At 35.8% G+C, this 25,465-nt stretch overlaps 2 protein-coding genes across 3 annotated transcripts in view; both read right to left on the reverse strand.

The window, feature by feature from the left end:
- Positions 1-2,292: 2,292 nt before the first annotated feature.
- Positions 2,293-25,465, reverse strand: part of NUP160 (nucleoporin 160) — a 38,070-nt gene continuing 14,897 nt past the window's right edge. For both annotated transcript variants that reach the window (XM_063288989.1, XM_063288990.1), the window contains 25 exons: positions 25,173-25,256; positions 24,195-24,365; positions 23,486-23,585; positions 21,986-22,151; positions 19,381-19,508; positions 19,124-19,284; positions 18,676-18,809; positions 17,781-17,851; positions 16,438-16,594; positions 15,844-15,913; positions 15,471-15,569; positions 14,826-14,945; positions 14,616-14,711; positions 14,414-14,508; positions 13,591-13,687; positions 13,402-13,507; positions 11,024-11,184; positions 10,031-10,091; positions 9,273-9,383; positions 8,745-8,868; positions 7,700-7,801; positions 6,549-6,690; positions 5,102-5,227; positions 3,888-3,992; positions 2,293-3,000 (listed from right to left, as the gene is read on the reverse strand). In XM_063288989.1, coding sequence (XP_063145059.1) covers positions 2,911-3,000; positions 3,888-3,992; positions 5,102-5,227; positions 6,549-6,690; positions 7,700-7,801; positions 8,745-8,868; positions 9,273-9,383; positions 10,031-10,091; positions 11,024-11,184; positions 13,402-13,507; positions 13,591-13,687; positions 14,414-14,508; positions 14,616-14,711; positions 14,826-14,945; positions 15,471-15,569; positions 15,844-15,913; positions 16,438-16,594; positions 17,781-17,851; positions 18,676-18,809; positions 19,124-19,284; positions 19,381-19,508; positions 21,986-22,151; positions 23,486-23,585; positions 24,195-24,365; positions 25,173-25,256 — 2,877 coding nt within the window. In that variant the 3' untranslated portion in view covers positions 2,293-2,910. The remainder of the gene's footprint in view (positions 3,001-3,887; positions 3,993-5,101; positions 5,228-6,548; positions 6,691-7,699; positions 7,802-8,744; positions 8,869-9,272; positions 9,384-10,030; positions 10,092-11,023; positions 11,185-13,401; positions 13,508-13,590; positions 13,688-14,413; positions 14,509-14,615; positions 14,712-14,825; positions 14,946-15,470; positions 15,570-15,843; positions 15,914-16,437; positions 16,595-17,780; positions 17,852-18,675; positions 18,810-19,123; positions 19,285-19,380; positions 19,509-21,985; positions 22,152-23,485; positions 23,586-24,194; positions 24,366-25,172; positions 25,257-25,465) is intronic.
- Positions 9,706-25,465, reverse strand: part of SPTB (spectrin beta, erythrocytic) — a 225,100-nt gene continuing 209,340 nt past the window's right edge. Inside the window, exon 37 of the transcript XR_010066841.1 lies at positions 9,706-9,716. The gene's annotated coding sequence lies outside the window, so the exon portion shown is untranslated. The remainder of the gene's footprint in view (positions 9,717-25,465) is intronic.

The following is a 25,465-nucleotide window of genomic DNA, read 5'->3' on the forward strand; positions in this document are numbered from 1 at the left end:
CAGGAACAGCTGACTTCAGTCAAAACAGGTGACCTGTTGTGGTGTGCTATTTGAATCTAACAGATGGGGATGCAGCTCCAGAAAGCAGGCAAGGACAGAATAAAAATATGATTGTACAAGGACAAAAATAAATTGCAATTATTAAAACAAAGGTTTGTGGTAACTTTTAAAGGAGCCTCAGAGAGGTTGCAGCAAAGATTTTCAAAGGCCAAATGCAGCTCTGGGGCCTTGGGTCCTGCGCCTCAATAATAGATGCTGAATAATATTTTACATGGAGCCAGAATTATCTGATCAGTATTTTTTTTTTTTAAAGAAAACCTCACTTAGTGGTAACAATGCAGAATGCATGGAATTCTGTATCCCCATCTTAGTAATAGCTTAAAGCGAAGTTTTAAAAAGTGCTGTTTAAAAGATTAACTCACAAGCCCGTAAATTTTTAAAAAACTGTAGAAAGTAGGAAAACAAAAGCATCAGTTAATGATATGAATGATGAGTCCACCTATAATCATTAGAGTAATGAGAATTGGGTGTTATTAAAAACAACACAGTGGCACACAATAGGGTGCAAGCTTCCAAGTTTTACATAATTATTCATTGCCCAAGATGTTTTAAAATGAAGAGGATCAAGAAGTAAAGAAATCCAAAAATTAGAGAAGATCTAAAGTTCTAGCCATGCAGCCCAAACTCAAACTCAAAATGGGGACCATAGACTGAATACATGTTATTGGTGGTGTCATTATCAAATTACACTTAGCAGACAGTTCAAGATATTCTTAGGGAACTTGAAAACTTGCAGTTATGTATTTTGATTGGTTTAACCATATTATTCAATTATGGATTTTGATTTTTTCTGTAATGGACCAACACAGCTTTTTTTTTTTTTAATTGGGATCGTGTGAGTTAGTTACTTCCACCTAATAACTCTGTGTTTTCTTAGTTTTAAATGACTTGCACAGCAACAGTTGAGTTTCAAGTGATGTCTTGGGAAATAATATTTCTGCCTGTCCCACTAGGTCACACAAGGCAGGCATACTCCAGGTCCCCTCTCTGAGGCAATGTCATTTAATGGGACCTAGGAAATGTGCTTTCTCTAGTTCTGCCCTGCCCTTTGGTACAAGCTCCTCCCCACCTGACCCCCCAGATGCAGGATGCTCCCACCCTATTAGCCTTTGCAGTATATGTAGATTTGGCTCTTTTCCCATGCATTGGGCCAGGACGGTAATTGAGTGCTTCTGTTTGGAGAGGGTCTGTTATTTCCAGCCTCAGTTATGCGTGTAATGGTTATTTGCTATATTAGTTTTATATTCTTTGGATTTTTATTGATGTTTTCCACCCAAAGTCATAAATTTTGGATCGCTGGATAGCTATAAACAAACCAACAAATAAATGTTGCTGAATAGAGTTAATATTGCTGCCACCTATACAGCTTTTTAAAGTAATGTATCTGGAACTATGCTTCAGAAACTACGTAGAAGGAAAGAAATGTGTTACATTTTACTAATCTACCTCCTCACTTCCAGTTTCTACCATCAAAAGAAGCAAATCCAACAATTACAATTACTTGGCTAAAGATTATATAATACTGAATATTGTGCCTTCCTTGTGAGGTGAAAATTGGATTTCAATATAACACCAAATTTCTCATGTTAGTCTTTCATAAAAGAGATTGAAACTGAAATTAATATTTGGGATATGAACACAAAAGTCAGTGATTTGCATTCATAGTAACTTGGCATTGGCAAGGATAATAGTGATTATCTACAATGGACCAACTTTTAACTAAGCCCTATAGATTATGGCTGAATCCATTCTGCAGGCTGCTTTAAGCATCTGCTCAGAATGCTGAACAAACACTCAAGATAAGTGTTGAGGTATTCCAAGGACAAAATCAAAATATACAAATATTGCTTTATTCTAGGGAATTTAGCATAGTGTAAAATAAAACTCAACAATTTTATTATCTTCTGAGTGAACCCATTTTTCTGAAAAGTTACAAATCTTATGTTAGAGTACTAGATTTTTCTAGTATTTCAGCTCCAGTATCCTGCATGACAAATTTTAATGTGTGGAAAACTATTAAATTCAGCAATTATTTTGCCTGAAAGATGTCAAAATGAGAAAGAAAACATAGTTCCAAAGAGATCAGCTAAATGGTTATTTTCTATTCTTCTTTCATTCATGAGAATATTAGTTCATACTTTCTATCTGTTTCTTTCAAAGCAAACATATATTTTCTTCTTCAACAATACAAAATTTCAAATTTTATTTTGTTATTAAAATTTAATCTTGAAATTTAAAACAAAACTTCATTTTATTAAAGATGATTCAAAAATTGTCACAATAAATAAGACCGTTGTTAGTGCCCATACATGGTACAGAACAAAGGAGATCATACAAAATAATTCAGTAGAAAGACTGTAGCAACATGCATTATACAAACAATTTTTCAGTACTGGTAATTACTGGTATCTAGTGCAGCACAGACTGAAGCTTAATTTAACTCAGTACCCCCATACTAAAAAAAAGTTCATCATCCCCTGACAGGGAATGTTTTAGGTATTATGAAAAAATAGAATTTATAATAATAGCACTACCAGCAGTGCATAGGACTCCCTATGATCCTAGTCAGTCCATGCAAAGCAAATGCTTTACATATACTTCATGCCAGTTATGCAGAATAGTTTAAAGCAGTGTTTCCCAACCATGGCAATTTCCAAGTGTATGGACTTCAAATCCCAGAATTCACAGGCAGATTGGCCTTTGATGAGAATTCTGGGAGTTGAAGTCCACATACCTGAAAGTTGCCAAGGCTGAGAAACTCTGTTTAAAGCACAGTTTTTGTAACTTTGTCTCAAGGACCTCCAGGCACAAGGTGATTTGGAGCAGTCACACTTGGATCAAAATTGTTCACTAGTTTTGACAATACAGAAGATGATCCCGAGTTGCCTTATCAACCTGGTTTTGGTAGACTTCTAATTTGTCACGCACTTTCTGATAAAGCTGAAAGAGAAAAACAGCACAATCCTTTTAAGAACTTTGGTAAGATGAAGAATGAAAAAAATAGGGTTGCCTTTTATGTATTACACTTCTATTCCTTTTTCTCAGACACTATTGTCTCCTGAAATGACTTATAACAATGAAAACCTGTTATAATATAAAAATATTAAGTGAAAGGCATGGAATCTTTCTTTGATTCTCAGCAGTTTACAGTGCAATTAAAGCTCAAAAAAATTCTCACCACAAGGAGAAGGCCAAAGAAGCTGTAGATAGGCACAGGAACTGGCTACTTGTAAAGATACAAGCTTTAAAAAATTCTTTGGTCATGAGGCAAGAGGAAGAACTATGTAAGCTAATTAGTTTTTATGAAGCATACTATTTCTCCCAAAGTAAAACAATAATTTGGAGGATAATTCCACCTTTCTAGGATAATTTCTACCTACATTTGGTAGGATATCTGCAATAATTCCACATATATATTGATCAATAATGACTGTGTTCAGACAATTTTGACTTTTTTCTTAAAATATACACAAATATTCTTTTCCACATGAATTCAGCCCCTTTGGCATAGGGAACCAGGATTAAAGTGGGAAAATTTAAAGTAAATATTATTCTCTATTTTATTTAAACTGAAAAATGTTGTAGCTTCAGAATAAGCTAGATTATTAAATCAATTTAAAAGCATCAGTTTCCTGCTCATTTTAGAGTACTCCTCTAAAATTCATTCACATAAAGCCTGTGTATATTCAGATTACATTACAACTCATTGTATGTAATTTGAATTTATATCCTTTCATCTCTTAATTCAGTTTTAAAAGCAAGTTCAGTTTAAAATAAAAGCCTTTTTGATTTAATAGGCAAATTCTATTTTTTGTAGTTTCACTTACCACTGTATTATGATGATTAGCTGTGTTTTCTCCTAGCGCCTGAAGAAGCTGGTCAATTGCAGAATATGGAAGCCAAACAGTTGGAGTTGTAGCTGATAATGGGAACTATAAAGAAAGTGAAATTATTATTATTATTATTAATTAAATTTATATGCCACCCGATTCCCAACGACTCTGGGATTTTGAATGTTCTTCAGCTTTAACTGAAAAAGAAAAAGCTCACAACATTTACCAATCAAAGTAGCAGGGCTGAGCAAAATTTCAAAGGGACTGAATTCTGTACTGAAACAGAAAAATAAAATATTCCCCCCCAACTTCTGTATTAAACAAAAAATGATAGTGCACATTTCCATTATCAATAAAACAGAATGATTTACAAACCCACAACGCAATAAAAGCAGATGGACCTAGCGTGACAAAACTACTGTGTGTACAGGCAGTATGAGTGCACTCCAACAATCAGTCCACCACAGTTCGTGGTTAGCCCCAAGCACATTTTTCCTGTACCTCACCAATGGCACGTGCCAGGACTTTGAAGGATTTGTTTCATAGTTCTCATGTCATCCATCACTAAGAAGAGAAACAAACCTAAAACAAGCCATGGATTATTTTAGATTATCTCTCTTTTTAAGGTATGTGGATTTTTGCCGGATGCCATGAAAAACATGAAACGATCTCTATAGGCAAGCTACTATTAACTATTAGCTGTGAAGATTCACAGAGAGAAGAGCACACGTACAACTGAATATACCCACAATTCATAAACTATGTCAATATGTTATTTCAATGTACTCTCTGTCTGGAGGTCTTCTACAGATTTTGATAACGTGAAGGGAATTTGACTGTCTTCCATTCCATCAGCAGAAACTGCTTCCACCGACAGAGGCATATACAGTACATGGATTTCGTTCCAGATCAGACCTTCTCAGACAGCCACTTAGATATGAAAGACTAAGGCTGATCCAGGCTGTGAACTTGGTTTTTTCAAAGGCTGTTTTCTAGTCTTGTCCATCTTTCTCATCTCTAATCACAAGCTTGCCTGGATTATACTTCAGTTTATCCATATTCCAGCAAACAGGCAGATGTTAATTTTAAAAAGCTCTACTGCAATCAGATACAAGATAACATGCTTTCACTATGGACTGTTCAATTATATTTAATCGCTTTATTCCATTTTATGTTGTGGAATGAATGAAAGGAAGTATCCCATGTACCTCAATTCCAAAGTAATCATGTCCTTTCCCAAGTAAGGCATCCACATACTCCAGCACCAAATCCACAGCTTCTTCTAGGAGATCATAATTCAAATAGAGTCGGAGAAGTTCAGCAGCATCTACCTTCTGTAAAGAAACAAGTGGAAGTCAGCAGACGCCAACTACCATTGGTAGGTTTGTCATGGCAATACTTTCCTTACATAGGGACCACCAAAATGTTCCACGTGGGGAACAGTTAATTCCAGGTAGTTCATACCAAAACGTGTGTTTGGTGTGTTTGGTATCTGATGGGATAGAGAAGGGAAAAAGCCAATGACGCCTGCCCCGCACCACCCTGATCTTCCCAGTGCCTTTCCTATTTGGCTGCTGCCACAAAAGTCTGTGACTTCAAGTGTGGCACCCACAACCTGCTCACCCACCCCAACTACCTGTCTTCCTCTCATTTTCTTGTTCTGAGATTTGCACATTTCTTTCTATTTTCACCATCTTAAAAATCTGTAAATTACTTTAGTTAACCAATGCTGGAATTTTAAAAAAAGCTCAACTTACTTATTGAGACGTAATTGGCTTTCTTCATTTGGATGGATCACCTACAGTACAAGCTATGAGGAATCTATCCCTATTATTTCTATTACATCTCTTAGCAGCTATTGATACAAAATAATTATATCCTTCTGGGCCACTGATCAATATGAAGTTAAGAAGCTTTATGTTCTTATGGCTCTCCTCCTGTCTGGTGGTGTTGGGCTTATTCTTAGCTACTGAGGTTCTTCTGATGGATTTTATTTCCACTGTTATTTAGTATGTCGAGGATGGTTAGGAAAGGTCATCCAAGAACTGAGAGCTGGAGTGCCTGCCATCCATATGCTGATGATATCTCTCTCTCTTTTTTGATTTGGTACTGCTGCTGAACAGATAGTTGAAATCCTGAAACATTTAATTCCAGTAGCAGACTAACAAACCAAAAGTAAATCCAGAGAATATCAAAAATACTAATCTCTGTAAACAAACTGACCCAAGCTTGGGGAAACACCACTTGTAGGAAAAGACCATTCCTGGTTAACAGCTGGCAATCCTGCTTAAAGTGACTTTGCCTTCTAATGAGAATTGAATCCCCATTTGTCTAATTCATTAATACGAAATCAAAAGTTAACATTTCTCCATTTTATTTCTGAATATATTGTTACAGTATATTCAAAATCTGGTTTTCTCCTTCCATTTCTACTGTAAGGTATCTAGCTCTAACTGATTTATCTAACAGCATATTATACTAACTGAAAAAAAAGCCAGCCCCTGTTCTGTTTATCACCTGAAGAGCATGTAGTTTACTTACAAAGAGACCATATTTACTAATTTATTACTAATTCTTGACAGTTGTTAACTGTGCATTAATTGCTAACTGGAATCCTCAGGCCCAAATTAATTTTCTACAAACTGAAGTATTTACTTTATAGCTGTTGATAAGCCAGTTAGGTAAGGGAACACCATGAGACAGCAACTTATTGATTACGCAACGGTGGTATGGGCTATTTTCTGACTTATACTTGTCCAGGTAGGAGGCTAAGAGACGCCAAGCTTCATCTGTTGCACTGTAATAAACAATTGGAATATCTTTATTATACTATCAGTGCTCTCTACCCTTTTTTCTAAGTATGCACTCATGCATGTGCGTACACACACACAGACACACACACACACTTTTCCTCAAAGTTTTTGGCTGTCGTGATCTCTCTCCCAACTAACGCAATTTCTGTGCTTTTCTAGACTTTTAACACATACTGCTTTGCTTACTCTCAAGGTTCTGAATGTGACTATGAGGTGGACTTTCTACCAACATTTTTGTGAATGCTCTTTAGCAATTATTATTCATTTATTAGGCCCGACTATCTTTAAATATTAAGTGAAGCCGTGCTAGGCACAGATTCACCCAGGAGTAAAGACTGGATCAATTGCAAGAACAGAGGGAATCGGCCCTGATATCTTCCCACCTCCCACATGTAACAACTGCAATGAGAACTTGTTCTTCTATTAGTACATCTGCCATTTTTGTCATAATAGGTGGAAGGCTCACCTAAGTTCACTTTTTGCTGGTTCCAATATTTTCCTGTGCTCTTATTGCTTTGCTTTAAATAGCAGACAATATTACTACTGGTGCCATTTATATTGGATTTGTTCTAAATCCATGTAACCTGACTTGGCTATTCCTGTACTTCCTGCACAATTTCTCCACTTTGTTTGAAAGGCTCTCTCTTCTGCTATTATTACGTTCCTTCTTTCTAGTTTTCTTTTCTGCTTCATTTGTCTATTCATGTTAAGATGAACTATCTTTTCCCCAAATCATTTGTTCAGCTTTTGTACATAAATTTTAGCAACTAAGGATCACCACAACAAACCTTGTTAAGGTTTGCAGTTAATGATATAAGATTTAGAGAATAAAAAGTGGTATGAAAAGAGCATTTCATTTCTGGAAATGGAGTTTCACAGAATTTGTTCAGTTATGAGTGATACAGGACAATCTTAAGTGGGACACCATTTTATTACCAAGAATGTTACTTTCATGGAAATTTATCAGATCACCATTTAAACACACAACTTTACCTGTTCTCCTTGGTTGTGATAACCGATGAGAACTGATTTGCAGCCAGCCAGTCCCATGCTTCTGCCAAAACCGCTTCCCCTCCAAACTGAAGTTTAATACACCTAGAGCATATATAATTAAGCATGCTATATGAATCTATTTTTTTTTAAAAAAAATCATTGTTGAATTCTTTCTTTTTGCCAAAGGAACTCAGACCTAGATCATTCCATTTTGTGAAGCTGATTATGCTCAAAAACAGTACAAAATCCAAGGCTAGCGGAGTAAGGAATTGAACACAGATTTTATTTTTCCTAATGCTCAGGTTTGAACTTAATACTGGTTTCATTAGTAGCAGGGCTCCCTACTTTAAATCATTTTTTCAGAATATCTGCTCTTTTGATTAGTGGTGATGAGATACGAGTTGCTTGGATGATTGAGGTTGCTATTCATTCAATCAATCAAGCCCTCTTTTTTCAACACCCTTTGTCATTCCTCCTACACAGGCAGAAAGCACAATGCATATTTTCCTTTTTCTTGAAATCACTGTAAATATCAGATCTAGCAAAATTAACAATAAGTTGAATTCATCTTCACACTACACCCCATTATCATACATGATAATTACAGTTTTCATAGACACCAGTGGATTCCACAGCAAAAAATCACAGACCCATTCCAGGCCATTGTCAACAAGATTCAAAAACAATGACCCAAGTAATGAATCCTTGTGGACCTCCATAATCTTTTCATCAAATGACAACAAACACATCTATGGATATAAAGTGTATCCACTGAATTGACAGTGGATATGCTACATCATTAACCAAACAAACCATGTTGCAATTTAGTATGACATTCTACTCTCTTCCTCCATTTTGCAATCTCCTTCCTTTCCAGCCCTTGGGCAGGGCTCAAATTAAAGGCAAAGAATATTTATAATGTTGGTTTATAACTGAAAAAGGAGGAACTCTTTCAAATTTACATAATACATTTAAAAGTTAAGAAACATTCAACATGTTGCAGCATTCATGCTTCACAAATAACCCCCATTAATTTGTTACGTACTTGAAAGTAAGTCCTTCAAACACAGGCCTTAAAGAAAGCTTGTAAGTCTGGCAGAGAGAAATAGCAGTGTCAAAGAGACCAGCCTGCACCAACAGGGCAACTAACTCCTTGGGGGATGAGTTTCCTGGGAAGATAATGAATCTGCTGATTAACAAATGTGATATGCAAACATAAACATGTAACTATCAATTCCAATAGCATGTTTTTAGAAATGTAATTATTATAGCCTTGAACTCTTATAGATGCAGAACTACAGTAAATACACTGTATCTGAGTGATTTATACCCACTTTGCATATAAGAGCCAGAAATCTATTTAATAAAAGCTACTGTTGTTGTATATATAGCAACACCATAAGGGTAGTGTTGTGTGCATCACAAAGACGATAGTTTTACATTACACAACAGCTAGACAGAGACCCAAAGAAAAAAAGGTTTCAATAGCACATTTTTGCAGGCCACCAATATCTCACCATGTAAACTAAACTGTTTATTGCTGAAGGGCTATGAATATATATTCTAATCTTACCTGTAACAGCAGCTGTTGTTGGATCATGTTGTGCCAAAGTTAACCTTATGCGAGCCAACATACATTCTTTTTCCAAATCCTGTAACTCCAAGATTTCAATGTGACTTCCCGCTGTAACAAGTAATATTTATTATTATAATAAATTCAAACCCCCGATCTTAAAAATTTAGACCATGAACAATATAAAATTCAGTATTCAAATCATGGTTTCCTTAACTTGTTTCTAAAGAGTTTCAAAAAGGCTTTCAATATGACAAGTTATGTTGTTCACACCATCTTTTTATTCTTATTGCAAAAGAGAAGCTGCCACTGGCATATCTTCCCCTTTTCCATTAGCCATATAACAACTACTCTGAAAATTACAGGAATCCTCTTAACTTGAAATCCAAACACCTTTAGTTCCCTAGATCAGTTCTTAAATTTCCAAAGCTTTTGCCTGTTCCACTCCTATAACAGATCAAGGAAATGTGAACTTCTGCATAAATATTGTATGGTAGAGATCCATGTACATAACAGACCCATATACCAAGGGGATAACCTAGCTAGCTTGGAAAAACAAGTTCTTATGAATATAGAGGAAAAAGATGCAAATGAGATACAGAAAGTTCAGGAAAAAAAACAAGAGAGAAAGCAAATATATTGCAAACATAAACTTAGAGAGCTTGCAAGCAGAATTTAAAAGTAAAATGTCTGTCTGTCTAGCTAGCCCTGAGCATTTAAAACAGTAATTTCTCACAGTAAAATGGCAAGCCACTCACTTGGAGCAGCAGCACACTCTCCATCGTGATTTCTCTTTGGGGATGCTCCTGGACGTTCGTACTAGAATCAAACAGAATAAGCACTCTAAACTTAAGCCTTCAATCTCTATAGCATCGTCAGTATGCATAATGAAAAAAGTTTATTTCTTCCATTATTTCATATACTTCATTCCATAAACCTGGAAAATTATACTCTCAGTTCACCAAGTCTGACTATCCATTGCACTTACCTTCCTTGTGGCTAAAAAGGCAACCGTTTTCATGCCATACCAGTGACTGGCTAAAGCCTCAAAAACACATCAGCAATTGCCCAAGAGCTTCAGGTATGTATACACACACACACGTTTCCATACCATGTTATCCCAAATTATATTATTTGCCATCACCTACTGTCCATTTATCCTCTATTCCACATTCTGCTTCTTTGATTCCCTTAAGTCAAAATCACTGAATTATCTGAAAACCTGGATCATGAGAGATGAATAAAATATGTACTAGGAATATGCAAGTTTGCTTATTTTAATTTATTCTGGCCCCAGAATTTGCTATTTCCTGGTAATAGAATTGTAGCTATTGACACTAAAGCATTTAAACTTTGGTCACAATGAATCCCATGAATGAAGTTCATGGTATTTGTTCATAGGTATCATAGTTCATTCACAGGTAGACATGAATTATTTTTCTCTTCTGCCTTCAGCATTAAAATCATCTTGTACTATTAAAAGTGTTTTATCAATAAACTGTTGGCTAGCCTAAAGGAATATTACCTTGAATATTCCAATATCAGTTACCTATTGGTCTATTTCCAATGAAATAGTATTTGTAGGCAGAGTATTACACTTCTATTACTAAGATTTATTACGAAATAACACTGCACAGAGACTCAGCAGTAGCAACCAAGGTTGCTGGAAACTTACATATGCTTGTACACAGCAACAAGGACCTATTCACAGAGAGAAACTAGTGAAATTAAATCCTGAAAGAGCTTCCTACCACAGCACCAGAAGCTGGTTGCACTATCCATGCATACTCAGGGCGAATCAGCCGTAAACAGTTAATAGCTGCAAGGTAACAGTTTGCTTGTTTCTGTAATCCAGGAAGAGTGCGAACTTCCCTGCCAAGGCGCATTCCATATTCAAACATTACTGTTCCAGCTGAGGAAGGAAACAGACCCATACATCAGAACAATAACTCTCCTATCCCTGATATCTATCACTTTCAGATTAAAAAAAATGGTAACGATGAAGAATAGAACCAGCTTGAAAACTGTAAGACAAAGGAAGTATCTATTCCAAATTAAATCCTTCACATCTTAACAGAATAGAAATTAAAACAGGAGATATTTATAACTGCAAGAGTTGACTATCTTCAAATTTAATTTCTAATTGTAATCTTAGGAGACAAACACAAACCATACTTTTCCAGTTCAAATATAAGAGAGGAGCTAATTGATCTAAATGTGAAAGAAAAGAGAAAAAAAGAAAATACCCCATGAACCTGCAATTTAATCTTTTAATGCCAAGCCACTGTTTGATATTACAGGGAAACACCACCATTAAACAGAGGAGTTCTCTGTCAGAGGTAGACAATCTGGGGCTTTCCACATTTTTTGGATTATTATATATTCAGTGTCAGTGGCGTGGCTGCAGAATTTCACACATCTCCTAGTTAAGAATGAATAAAAACTCACGAGAAAAATGTGTTTTTAATTTGTATTGAATTAGCTGAGATGCTGGCCTCTTCCCAGTTTCTCTCGTCTTACTCAACCAAGTGCTGACTAGCACAAAGCATTTTCATGAGCATTCATCCTGCCTAACTTATTCCTTTGCTTGTGAATGGGGAAAAAAAATCCATCCAAAGCTGGTCACGTAGTCATGTGAAAGACTAAATATGATGGAGTTACTTGAAACAGCCACGCACATTTTCTTCTAAGTAATGTGAAAAACACTAAACGCTGAGTGTTAAGCAATTGTTCCCATGGTTTGTGGGGCAGGGATCAACAACTTCTTAATGATTAGGTGCCACAAACTAAGCCTGGTATTCTGAAACATCACCAGGAGGAGCACAATTAAAATATTTTGGTCCTTTGTGCATTTCTGGATGGAGAGGTAAAGGGTGGGAATGGGGAAGTGGGGTGTCAGAAAGGCAAACCCCTGAAAAATTATCTGAAATTGCACAGCTGATATTCAATGGCACATTCTTGAGAGATGGGAGATTGTAAATATTGTCCTGGAGGCCACATGGAGCCCACAACCTACCTACCTCAAAAACATTGGATAAACTGAAACAAAGGAAAGAATGTGCTTGGGAAACAATGGGAACAATTGGAAAGTCAGTAAAAAATACTGGGAGCTGAGAATAGGCTCCACTGAAATCAGTGTAAGATATAAATATAAGCTTACAAGCTATTAGCTATCAAGCAAATCCTTGAACTTGAGTAGACTATAGCAAACAGCACCAACAGTGTACTTTTCTTCCTTTGTCTGACTTGGGTATAAACAGACCACAGAACAAAACAGGCTTATCTAGGCTTAACTTTGTAGAAACAGTGGACAAGAATGGGAGCAATGGGAACACTCTAAAAGATCTACTGAGGCAAATCAAGGGACAAAACAGCTTGAGGAAATATCTGACAGTAGAAGTTTTGTCTGGCTGACAAAACAGTTCTTCATTTCCGGGCCACTGACCATGATGGCTGGGACTGACCAGGGTTGGGCCAAAGCCTGTAAAGAATATCAAGTTGTTCAAATCCTGCTATCCACTATGTGGGGGCAGGAAAAGGAGAAATAAATAAGCCACTGCTGAGTTTCAGAAGTCTGATCCAAGCACAAATATTACAAAAGCTTTATAGTCTCAGATTCTTCCATGAATTGTTGACCAAATCAGAGACGTATGTGCAGCTCTTTTACATTCTATACTTTCCTACAATTAAAGGTAAATTCAGATAAGGAAAATGCAGAGACAGACACTTACAGAGGAAAATTGTGGAGCAGCAGTTACTAACTCCATCCACACCTGCCAATTCTCCCTTACAAACCTACCTGCAACTGTCCTTCTGCACAACTGTGTTCAGCAAACCTGTATCTAATAAATACCACATGAATAAACATTCCACTAGTTATTAAATGTATATGTGAAATACAGGTATTGATATAAATGTAACATACCAGTTTTAAGGTTTGTTTGTTCTTCTATTGTTTGTTTTGTAATATAACTTAGTTAATTAGATTATATTTTGGGCATGGACATATTAGCTTGTTAAAATCTGTTTTTGTTCATTTTTGTGTATTTTTAAAAAACTACAATAAAAAAAGAAAAAATACTTTTTAAAAAACAACTGAGGCAACTTTTCTATATATGATATGTCATACCTTTCCGGTAATTATGGCGATAAATATGGAAAGCATATAGCAATTCATAGTAATTATGTGTCATCAGATCTACTGCCCGAGCACGATATTCAATTATTCCCACAACCTGTAAAACAAATAATATTTATCAAACATAGCCAAAGATTTTGTATAACTTTATCTTGCTACTAATGAGAATAGATAATGTACCTCATTATGAAGATTCACATATGGGAACTCCACAAGATCCTGCAGTTGGGAGCGTTCACAGAGAACTACCACTAGCTGTCGTAAACAATCCAGCTGCCTAGAAGGGAAAAATATTTTTTTCTCAAGCACTAAGATGATGCAGAAGGCTCATAAACAAATTTATCTTACAACGAAACTCTCTACAAGCAACAGAGGCCTAATATAGGCACAGATGAAGAAGCCTGCATTACACCAAAAGTAATACCATTCTGATCACAATAGCACCTTCTGATATTTAAGCGGATTTCATTTACATACAGCTAGTCCTTTCATGAAAAGGGATGTTATACATCAGTCATAGCACAGAATAACAGAATCTGTAATTGGCGGGATAAAGCAGTCACATGTTTCTATCTAAGCAACCCTTTAAATAAATATTTCTCAGTTTCCTTTAAAAAAGGGGCAAGAAGAGGCATTTGTGCACTGGATGATGAATTATCATTAATGCTGGAGAGCAAAAATTATAGGCTAATTTTGAACACTGAAGTTGTTTGTTCATTAATAATCAAACCTTCCCTTCTTCTGCAAAACAGATTTATTTATTTATTTAATCAATCAATCGAATTTATCACCGCCCATCTCCCAAAAGGGACTCTGGGCGGTTTACAATAAAAATTAGCTGTTTTGGTAATAAAAACAAATGAAAAGGAAAGTGAAGGTTCAACAGCTCTCTCCTACAGGCACCTACCCTTAAGATCATGGTTTATAAGCAGCTATTGTTATAAACATATAAAAATTGTGTATAAATAATTCATAGCTATGACTGGAAGAGATGTAACATTACCTGCTGGGATCTGGATTATGGGTCAAAGCTTCATATGCTTGACTGTTATGTCCTAAATCTAAATGGTGTTTAAAAATGCAAGTCCTCAAGGTGGCCTGCAATATAAATACAGTAGTTATGACGACATGGAGCCGCTTACAAAAATTAGTTGGATGGTATAAACAAATCCTCTGTGAGGCAAATAGGCATCTCAGCCTCTTACCTGACTTCTCCAATCATCAGCTGTTTCTGTGGTTGCCAAAGTAGCCAGCTGAATGATCAGTTCAGGAAGACCCATGGAGTCCAAGAGGCGCAAAACCTAGGGAGAAGGCATTCGGCCACTAATGGTTTACTTTCACTCTTCCTTTATAAAGACATGCAGCAATTCCAAGGACAAAGAGACCATGTTACTTTTGCTTGGTAACAAAAATACCTTATCATAGTATTGTAGCTGTGGAGTTGAAGCCATTTCCACCTCTTCAGATGTAATTAGTCTGTCTAAAAACTCCTCTTTCCCAACTTCTGAGGCTGCTTGACAGAAACAGTCCAGCGCCTGGAGGAAAAACAGGAGTCAGGCAAGGTATTACCAACTATTACAAAATTAGCTGTAAAACTCAGTCAATCTCATATATGTTACCAAAAGTTACTTCTTATATAAGAACATGGTCCACAAAACCATATGCATACAGTGTTTCACAGCCCTCTGTATTCCTATATAGTCCCAACTCTTTCAAAAAAAGCTTCTGAAGGATGAGAGCTATGATACACAACTATCATAGTTACGATATATAAATTATATAAGAAGGTTAATATTTATGTAGTCAGGTCCTCTCTTTTTGCTGATTTGTTTTAAATTAGATCAACCTGCACTTATCAAACCTTTCAAAAATATCGTAGAATCTTTTCTTGAATGTGATGACTCGTTGCAAACCAACCTTAATAGAGCCGCCAGAGTCTATCGAGATGGGCGGCTATAGAAATTAAATAAATAAATAAGAAGAACCTCAATGCACTGCCTAGCAACTTAGTACTTTCAAAAAAATTAAACATTTAATGACTCTGAGAAATAAAATGTTACCTTGTGTTCTTCTCCTGTAACAAGATAGCAGTGTCCCATCATAAAGCGACATGATCCCACATTCACATGACACCAAGGTTCCAGCAAACGAATATATTCCTGATAGACAAATAAAGCAATTAGACGGAGAAAGGTTAACTCTTACTTTTCATTGGATTTAAGGAATCATTTCTCACTAAAATCCAATTTAAAATGCATGCTGCCAGTGCTCCCAACTAACTAAATTGGGTCATGCATTCTGAAATTCAAGTTTTAGCAAGTAGAACACAACAGGTGTCAGCAGAAAGGAAGAGAAGGAAGTTTTCACTGATTATATTTATTCCAGCATTTTACTAGTGAATATTACAAAATATCTTCCATACAGAGATCTCACCTGCAATTGAGCATACTGACAAGCCCCCATCAAACATTCTGGGAAGAGGAAGCTAGGATTACTTGGCCACCTGAGGACAACATAAGGAATGTAGGTTTCTTCAACTTACGACAAGAACAAGACAGTGACCCTTTACTTAAATTCAGAGCAAGCCTATGTATTTCCAGTGTAGTTTGCAAAGTGAACCATTCCAAAAACGAATAAAAAATGTTGATGAATAATGAAGCAATACTATTAAAAAGCAAGAGGGAGAGAGGAGAAAAAAAGCATAATGAAAGACTATGGAATCAAAAGGTAGCCAATACTAATTAAAAAAAAAACATCAGCTATATCCTACACTCTCTTCTGGGGGAAAAGAACTGATAGCTGATTCTAATTAATCTATTTCTGGCTGGTTCTTAGCTGAATTCATTTCTATCTCAACAAAGGATGGTTTGCAGTACAGTTAGGTGACGTGAAATGGGTCAGATTGTTTCCCCTAATAAATACAGATGTATGCAAAACAATGGAAAGTTCATGTCTATTACACCAGCTGATTTTAAAAAAGCCTAGCCATGTTCCATTAATCAGGTCAACGCTATGCTGAAAGGATACAAAAACTGCAGGAGATAACTGGAAATTGCAGAAAACATTTGAGGCCAACTCAAACATGTTTCATCCAAGGCTGCATTAGACTGGAAGAGCTGAGATATTATGTGTTTCCGGGCTCCTTCCTGAAAGAAGAGCTCCACAATTGTTTGAGGGCTTGACACTAGAAAAAAATATTTTTATATATTGTAAAAATCAAGACCACAGAGCAATAACTTTCAGATTATATTATTAGTCACCTAACAACCCTCCAACTTAATTACTTTTCCATGTAAGACCTGTATTCCATTTCTGATGAAGCCATGTGGGGGATGATTTTTTTTAAACATACAGTATTATTTTTTAAATCTGAATTTCCTCAACACAGAATATATACCTTAAGGAATTTATATTTTAACAGCTAAAGACCAATTTGATTCGACTCAGTTTTCTCACATCCTTCTGAATTCTTAGTGGATTGTTTTATGAATTTTGTTTTGATTTATGCTGGTCTTATTTTTGAAAAGTTTATACTGCCGTAAGTACTATTATCTATAGTTCCATAAATACATTTTAGAAATGACAGGCAGTAATATGTTACATCAATGAAAATATTGTTAAAAATGTACACATTTTAAAGCATATTTGCTATGGAGGTCGCAGGAAAGGGAGGAGGGGCGCATTCCAGGTGAGAAACGATCTTACAGTTTGGAGGACCTTGGGCAGCCAGCCAAAAAGCTGAGACAGGACCCGCCTTAGATTCCCTAGGGCATTTCTCCCTAGAACCCTTTTGGCTTGCCTAGTTTGGCAAGATTCTGTGATATGGTAGAAACAATAAAGAACTAGAGCTTCATCCTGGCTCAGCATGGTTTCTTCGCCTCACCCTTGACAATATTTTAGTCAGCAAGAACATTTTATAATCTGGTTTCCTTCTATAATGGAACTGATGATGTAAACTGGATTTCCACATGGTCTCCCATCCATATCCAAACCTACTTAGCTTTAAGAGTACAACTGCATTGTATCTCGTCATTTTATGTCTAGGAACCCCAAAAATGCCACTGACCATAGCTAGATTACAAGATCAAAACTCATATAGTTAATGTTACATTAATGTAATTATGTGGATAATCAGTCATTTAAATATTACTTAGCTATGCAGTACTTAAGATATGGTTAGAGTAATGTTTAAAGGCTCCCATCAGCTTTAGCAGCTGAGCAATATTTTGTGATTTCTTAATGTATCTGATTAAGCAATCTAATAACATTATTAATCAATTGGAAAAAATCTTTAATATTAATCTTTAAAAGTAGAGACAAAAATTAACACTTAAACTAAAACTAAAACAAAAGCTATAAGCATTTCTTACCCAGCTTGAGTGGTGTTATTGTTGTGGAATCCGTTAGCTTTAATACAGAAAGATGCTGTAGGTTTGATTCCCTAAAGAAAGATCCATTTCTGTTACTTATCAAGCTTAGCTTTATATTTCTAACTCTACTAAAGAAACAAAAAGCAAAGAATGTATATCATGTTGTAACTAGGATAAAGAAAATCTTCAAATAGTAACTTTTAAAAAATAGGTTAATATGAAGATGAAACTCTACCAATATTTAAAAAATGGAAGCTTAATCCCCTCTAAAAGAACATTAAATATTTTCTTGACATCATCAAATTTGTTTTTCCCATTTTAAAATCTTCAGCCCACCATTGAAAAATGTTATGATGAAGACCTTATGAAGTCTTACAGTTTCAAATGTGGATGGGCCTTCATTCCTTGCTATCTAGTTGAGAATTTTATATACTGAAATATATGAAAATGACATTCAGGATAACATCAATCATCTTTTGGAACAGACAGAAGATGTTATGTCTTAATAAGAATTAAGCAATCTTCAGAATTTCTATCTTCTAAAGGTAAACATATACTGTTTTAAATAGCAGGCAAGCATCTTCCATCTCCTCACAAAACCCCATGGAAATGTAATTCTAAACTGTTGGTTTTGACTAACATAATCTCTAAGAAAATGAAAAAGCTATATATATTTTGTTAAGGAAATAATGAAGAGAGCAGCAGCAATAGAAGGAAGCCCTGATAACAAATAAAGAGACTTTGGACGAATTGTTTCCTATTGTAAAAAAATTAAAATAAAGAATGCCTTTTTCATACAAAAGGAGAAACATTAAATATATGTTTTATAGACACTTTTATACACTTTGTTATATACCTACAGTATATATTTACATACTAAACATAAAACACTTACAGCTCATCAACGGGAACATCTGATGCCAAACGCTGACTTGCCCACCTTATCACATAATAAGATAGTATCAAAACAGATGTGCGATGCAGTAAGTTCTGCTGAGTGTGGAATAGCTGATCTCCTCCCAAAAGTACCTAAAACATGTCAATAGACATTAAACTGTAGTTAATTTTGTATCCTTTAGAATGAAACAGTGATCACATATAAATTTGGAAATAACATTATGACTCAAGCCCAATGCCAGAGACACCACACAATAGTTGATTAACAGATTGATGCACATTACGCTGTTTGCCAAATGACAACATTTATCCAGCAAAATGGTAACTTTTCCGTTACTGATCTATTTCTTGTCCTCTATCACAAAATGTGCATTGTGCTCCTAATTTTTTTATATATACGGTATTTTAGGATTCAGAAAGATGCTAGTGCTTGAGGACATACTCACAGCATCTCCAAGCCGTAGCAAGAGCTGCTGTAAAATCAACAGGTCCCGGCAAATAAAAAAGCGTGTCATGGACATCTTGTACACACACCGACATATCATATTTACTGTTGTGCTACTGCCATAAAGTTGTGAGAGATGCATGCGCACATTTATGGGCTGAACTGTAGAAAGAGGCAAAAAAATGCATCAACATAAGCTGCTTCTACTTAATCAAAATATTGGGGGGTAGGGGGAGAATAATGCTGTTTTCCTCTCACCAAGACTGAATCCTCTATCCATTTCAACATCTGTTTCATAGTCCATTTCCCGGATAAGCATCCCAATAGCATTGACTGGACTTTTGATTTCTTGTAGTTTGCTGTGAATATCTTCCATCATATTTTCTCTGCAAAAAAATTAAGTAAAATTTAATTAGGCTGATGAAGAAAGCTAAGAAAGATAGAGAAATTTGCCATATATTTTGTGCTATATTACAGTCTCTCAACAATTCTTAACTTGCTGTCTCATAGACTGATACTTCCTTGACACATTATTCTGAAACTAGTTACTGCTGTAATGACTGTCAAGATATACATGTCAAGTGCAGGAGAATAATTCTACAACCAACATATAGTTACAGGTACCATACATCCTTCATTATAAAGGATAGTCCTTTATTTCAGAGATCTGCCCTTTAGATTAATTTAATTTAATTATTTATTTTCTTGGTTTTGCTCTTGAATTTTCTTTGTAACATAAAGTTATAAACATAAAACAATTTTTTTGTCCTTACGAACTTCTTTCAGGTTTGCCCTTTATTTTTTCCAAGAAAATATGGTCATCGTACCTATAGTTCAACTGTGAATTTATGTGGCAGCTTTCTAGCTTGAGGGATTCTAGAAGTTTAATATAAGGCTGTACCATAAACCAAACTGGCATGCTATTCTGCTAGAAACCTAGTGGTTCAATTGTCTGATCGAACAGTGAGCCTAAGGTGAACTTCAAAACTTTTTTTAAAAGCAGAGCTCAAATCTTTAGGTTCTCTGGCAAGAACTAATTAAGGCCTGAAGAAATGGAAACTTAAAACTGGAAGATCACTTTTTACAGCAAGAGACATCAACTTAGCTGGCTCTGGTTTCTGAGAGGAAAATAGTCCAATAAGGTATCATGCTTATTTAATTTAATTAGCTGTACATTCTGAAATGTACATTCCTTCTTTCCAGTCTGCCTCCACAACTAGAAAACTACCAATAACTGCAAGCGAGCCAAAGGTGCAGTAGGCTTGTGACAAGAGTTCCTATAATCATTTTTCTTTGTAAACTTCAAAATAGAGAGCCACGAAAGAGGAAGAACAACTTTCATGGGAACAAAACTGTGAGTTAAAACTGCCTGGAGAAGATGTTGGAAAGATGTAAGTAGGCATAATAATGAACGGATATTTGCAATAAGGCATAAACTGTACTACCCCTCCTAACAGGATATCACAGCTTTCCAGCATCCCACTTGTGGCACTGAAATTCAGTAGCAAAATGGCTGAAATTTCTTTATGGAAATTGGGGGTTTTGAGCAAGATTTAATGGTGGGAATGGAATAGTTTGCCTCTCAGTGGCTCTTTCTCCCATTCCTATCCTTAAAACTTTCAAAAGCTTACATACATGCCCATTACACAATTCTCTTTCAAGACAAGCAACATAACAAAAGTGCAGAAAAAGAGTAAGAAGTGGTAAACCACAGAAATTAAAGGCAGGAAGGACATAAAAGAAAGTTGACACTAATACCATTCACTATCTCCCTCCATACCTTTCTATCTCTGCAAACATCCTTACTTCCACTACGACCATACACCAATTAATGTTTCTTTTCATTTGTAAACTTCTTGTCTCTTTCTCTTTGAGAATTTATTAATCCCATTCAATCACAATTTTCTGTTTTCCCCTTTTTCTCAACCCATTCACTCTTTCTTCATACATTTATTTTGTGATTTGATCTTCATTAATTCTCAAACTCTTCAGAATATTGGTCACTTGCTTTTGCATTCAACCCACATTCATTCATCAGCCATTCATTCTTTGCCCCATCTCTTACTATTTTACCACATATTGAACTTACTCTTAGATTTCTCCTGACATACTTAACTAGAAACTTCCAAAAAAAAAAAAAGGTTGACATTTTTCAACTACACCTCTTGGAATGCTGTTGTGATATTACTACGTCCCTCTAAAAAAGTCAGAGTTCAGCTATAGCCTCTGACTACTCAAAAACTGCCTTCCCTCCCAGAGTCCCAGAGTTGTTGTTGTTGTTGCTACTGTTGTTATAATTATTCCCTGTCCTAAGGACTTGAGAGAATTACTATGTCCTGCACTGGCACCAGAGAGCATTCAAGACTGCTTAAGCGCAAAATAAACTTTTAAAGTACAATTAAGCACACAACAGTCATCAAATAAATAGAAAAAAACTTGTTTGAATGGCAAACTTGTTTTAGTGAAAGAGTAATAAAGATGCTAAGCCTGACCTCACTTGGCAAACAATTCTAGGAGCAGCCAAGATGACTTCTTTGGCTTCCCTATAGATACACAGATCATAATCAGCCTTTTGAGTTCACCCTGAAAAAGACCAGCAGCTAAACAATGGTTGGAAGAGTAGTACTACATGACTTTTATAATCAGACTGATCAATATCCTCCATAGCATTATGGTCCAGGTCAAGGCTCTGAGTGTATTACAATAGTCCAAGCATGACATAATAAAGCTATTGGTGGTCATGGTCAAAGTAAATACCTTCAGGAGAGATATGTAAATGTATCAATGTCAGTCAGTTCAATGCTGTAGAGGAAATGAGCAAATCAATCTTTATATGCACGTATAGCTCAAATTCCAGGCTTACGTGTCATTAGCAATCAAGTCTTTAAGGATCTGTTCTGCGGCTCTCTCTGGAGACTGGAGACGGAAGCAAGCCATTTCCATTGTGAGGGCCATTTCCACAGAAACTGATTCCCCAATTAATCGAAGGCACTGAAGAAGACTCAGAAGATCATGAGAAAAATCAGATTCTGCAACAAGAAGATTGGGTTCAGAATTTAACAAAAATAAAATAGCATTTTTGAAGAGCATTCTAAAGAGGCAGAAAATACTAAAGTTCCTTTCATCTGCTATGTCATCGTAAGACCTCAAATCAGATGAAATATGCATCTCAATGTCCTGTGGTGTATGATCTTAGAGACAGTACATTTTACAGATGTCAACCCAGTCTTGCAATTGTCCATTTGCAAACAGGCCTGAGGTAACTGCTTCTAAGTGCTCAGGCACAGTATATTTTAAGCTCTTGAAGACCGACGGAAAAATCTAGATCTGATTGTAAAAGTTCTATCTGGTTTAAACTAGACAATAATTGCCAAAACAGATGATCCTGACAGCAGGATGAGGAAAAGGTAACCCCAGAAACAAGCAGTAGCTCCAGAAACACTGGTAAAGGGCAACAGTAATGATACTCCAACAACATCCCCTCTCCTGGTTCCTTGTTCGGACAAACAAGGAGGGGGTAAGTACAGTGACCATATTCCCTTGGAAAAAATAAAGGACAAACCTGAAAAGGGGCAAATCTGAAAGAGGTTCCTATCTATCTATCTATCTATCTATCTATCTATCTATCTATCTATCTATGTTTAAAACTTTGCTTTACAAAGGAAAACTCAAGAACAAAACCAAGAAAATAATTACATTAAATAAATCTAAAGGACAGCTTTCTGAAAAAAAGGACCATCCTTTATAAAAAAGGACGTATAGTCACTGTAGATATCAGTCTTCCTGTACATCCTATAAAATTGCTAATGTAAAAGCTTGGTCAGTGAGGAAAGTACAGCAATGTTTATTTCTCAGGCAAAGATCTTGCAGAAGTAGATAATATGCATTTCAAGTTTGCAGTTATGTGATGTAATTAGGGAGGACAAGAGGAATAACAGCTTTATTGCTTGTATACTACAGGGATCAGCTCTGCTACTCCTGGAAAAAAAAATTAGTTAGAGTATCAGAAGAGAGATTTTGAAAAGATATTATTCAGTTATTACCTTAAAATAAAATTATCTAAAGTGTAGTTTACATCTCATTCAACCTTCCTTTTGTTAGTAGAAAAGTAATAAAAAGCATAAACAATTAACAGCAATGTGGAGAATCTTCTCTCGGAACAAATTTGGGGAATGAGGAGAGAAGAGAGTTGGATGGGATTTTTTCCTTCTTCTGCAAAGCTAAACTCATAATTTTGAAAATCACAGCAAATAGCAGATATAGAGGGACACTGAAACCATTAACACAACCCTGCCAAAATTAGGAATTTGTTGGAATGGAAATAACATCTTAAGAGAAATGCTAAGCCCCATCTCTTTATTACCATCCAAGCCAGCACTTTCAACTTCATTAATCAGTTGTTCATCAGGCAAGAGGTAAAGATGATCCACTAAGGAGCACGGCACAAGAAAAGAAAAGTAACCCTGTGGGAAGAAAACAAACCCACTGTTTAGTTTCCAAGAGCAGAAAACAATGGTTTGTTCTTATTTCAAAGTGTACAGGTAAGTAAGATGTAGCCATGAATATAAAATGTATCTGTGCAAACTGCAAAGCAAATACCTGCAATCAGGATGGCTGTTCATATTCTCAGTCTTAAAATATGTTTTGAAAATATTAGTGGCAAATCAGAGTAAAGAACTGGAGCTATGAGGAAAACAATCAAATAATACTTTAACAGTTTCCATGATTTCCAGGCACTTTTTAAAATCATGGATTCTCCCATTTATTTTGGGGGGGTGGGGGGGAAGCCTAATATAAATTAAAAAGAAAGGCAAGGCCACCATGTTGACCGTAAAGAAAGAAGTATCTGAAATGTATGATCAGGGAATTATTTTCTAAGGTCAAATGAATGTTTTCAAAATAAATGTAGGTTTGCAAGCAATTTGTAGCTCCAGTTGTTTACTCTGATTTGCCACTATATTTTAATACCTTCCGCAGACTTAAAGGTATTGTTTCAATATCACGGTAAAGTATGAGATCTCGATAACCCTATCAAACATCAATGCTTCACCATGCAATAGCCTGGCTCTTACCTTTTTTAGCAGACACACCATATTAGTACACTGATTCAAGAGTAGTGCAAGTGGCCGTGAAAGTTCTTCCTGATACTGCAGGCAGTAAGCGTAGAATTTTGACCAGAATTCTATTTGTAATTGTCTGAACTCTTCATGGGAGAATTCGTATTCTGTCACATTGCCCTGGAACTGGGAGGAAGGGGGAGAAATAAGATAATTTGCTACCTATTTTTTTTATCAAACACCTGGCATTTTAATACCATTAACCAATTAATATTAAATTCATCCTCGTAAGGAAGACTTCGTTATATAAGAAACCAGTTTACCTAGACTATGGCCATTTCTAGTCACAACTACAGCTAGCATTTCACAAACCATATCAAACTTTAGTAGAGTGTCCTAATGATTCTTAACCAAAAAACCAAAAGTCCTACAAGTCTATCATTTCTTATACTAAGCAGGGACTAGGGAAAAAGATGAGGCTTGAAAATAATTGGGTGGTTCAAACATAACACTAAGGCAATGTGCTAGAAGCCAGGAGACTGAGAGTTCTAGTCCCGCCTGAGGCATGAAAGCTGGCTGGGTGACCTTGGGCCAGTCACTCTCTCTCAGTGCAACTCACCTCACAGGGTGGTTGTTGTGGGGAAAAGAGGAGGAAGGAGTATTAGTTATGTTCCCCACCTTGAGTTACTTATAAAAATAATAAAGGTGGGATAGAAAATGAATGAATGAACTGGTTTAATTCTTGCTTAGTATTATGTATGAAACAATCCAATTTTATATATAAACCAGACCATTATGAAATGTTCACCAAAACTATGGTTAGAGATGTTTAGCATCATGTGTGAACATAGTCACAATGTTTGCAGATCACAGTCACAAAATGGTTAGAGGAGAAATGTGGCTGAACAGCCACTACCCCCACCCCACCCCACCAAGCCAAAAATTAAATGTAACTGAAATGATTCTTTAAAACAGAAATAAATCTAATCTTACCTCATCTTCTAGAGCTATAGTAATTTCTTTTTTCAGTTCATCCCATGACAGGTCGTTGTGTCTCTCAGCTTGCTGAGAAAATATCTACAAATATATACATACATACATACATACATATATAGATTTACACTCCTTAATCTTAAATGTCACAACTTCATATTGATACCTTTCACAAAAAAAGGGCAAACCACTAATTGGAAAAGGTTTAGAAGAACACCGAACCAAGTTGTGATGGCATCAGACTTTGGAGCCAATCCATTATCAAGAAGCCTTGCCATGTTAACATCTGTCTT

Source organism: Candoia aspera, chromosome 1 (assembly GCF_035149785.1).
Source record: "Candoia aspera isolate rCanAsp1 chromosome 1, rCanAsp1.hap2, whole genome shotgun sequence".
Lineage (NCBI taxonomy): Eukaryota > Metazoa > Chordata > Lepidosauria > Squamata > Boidae > Candoia > Candoia aspera.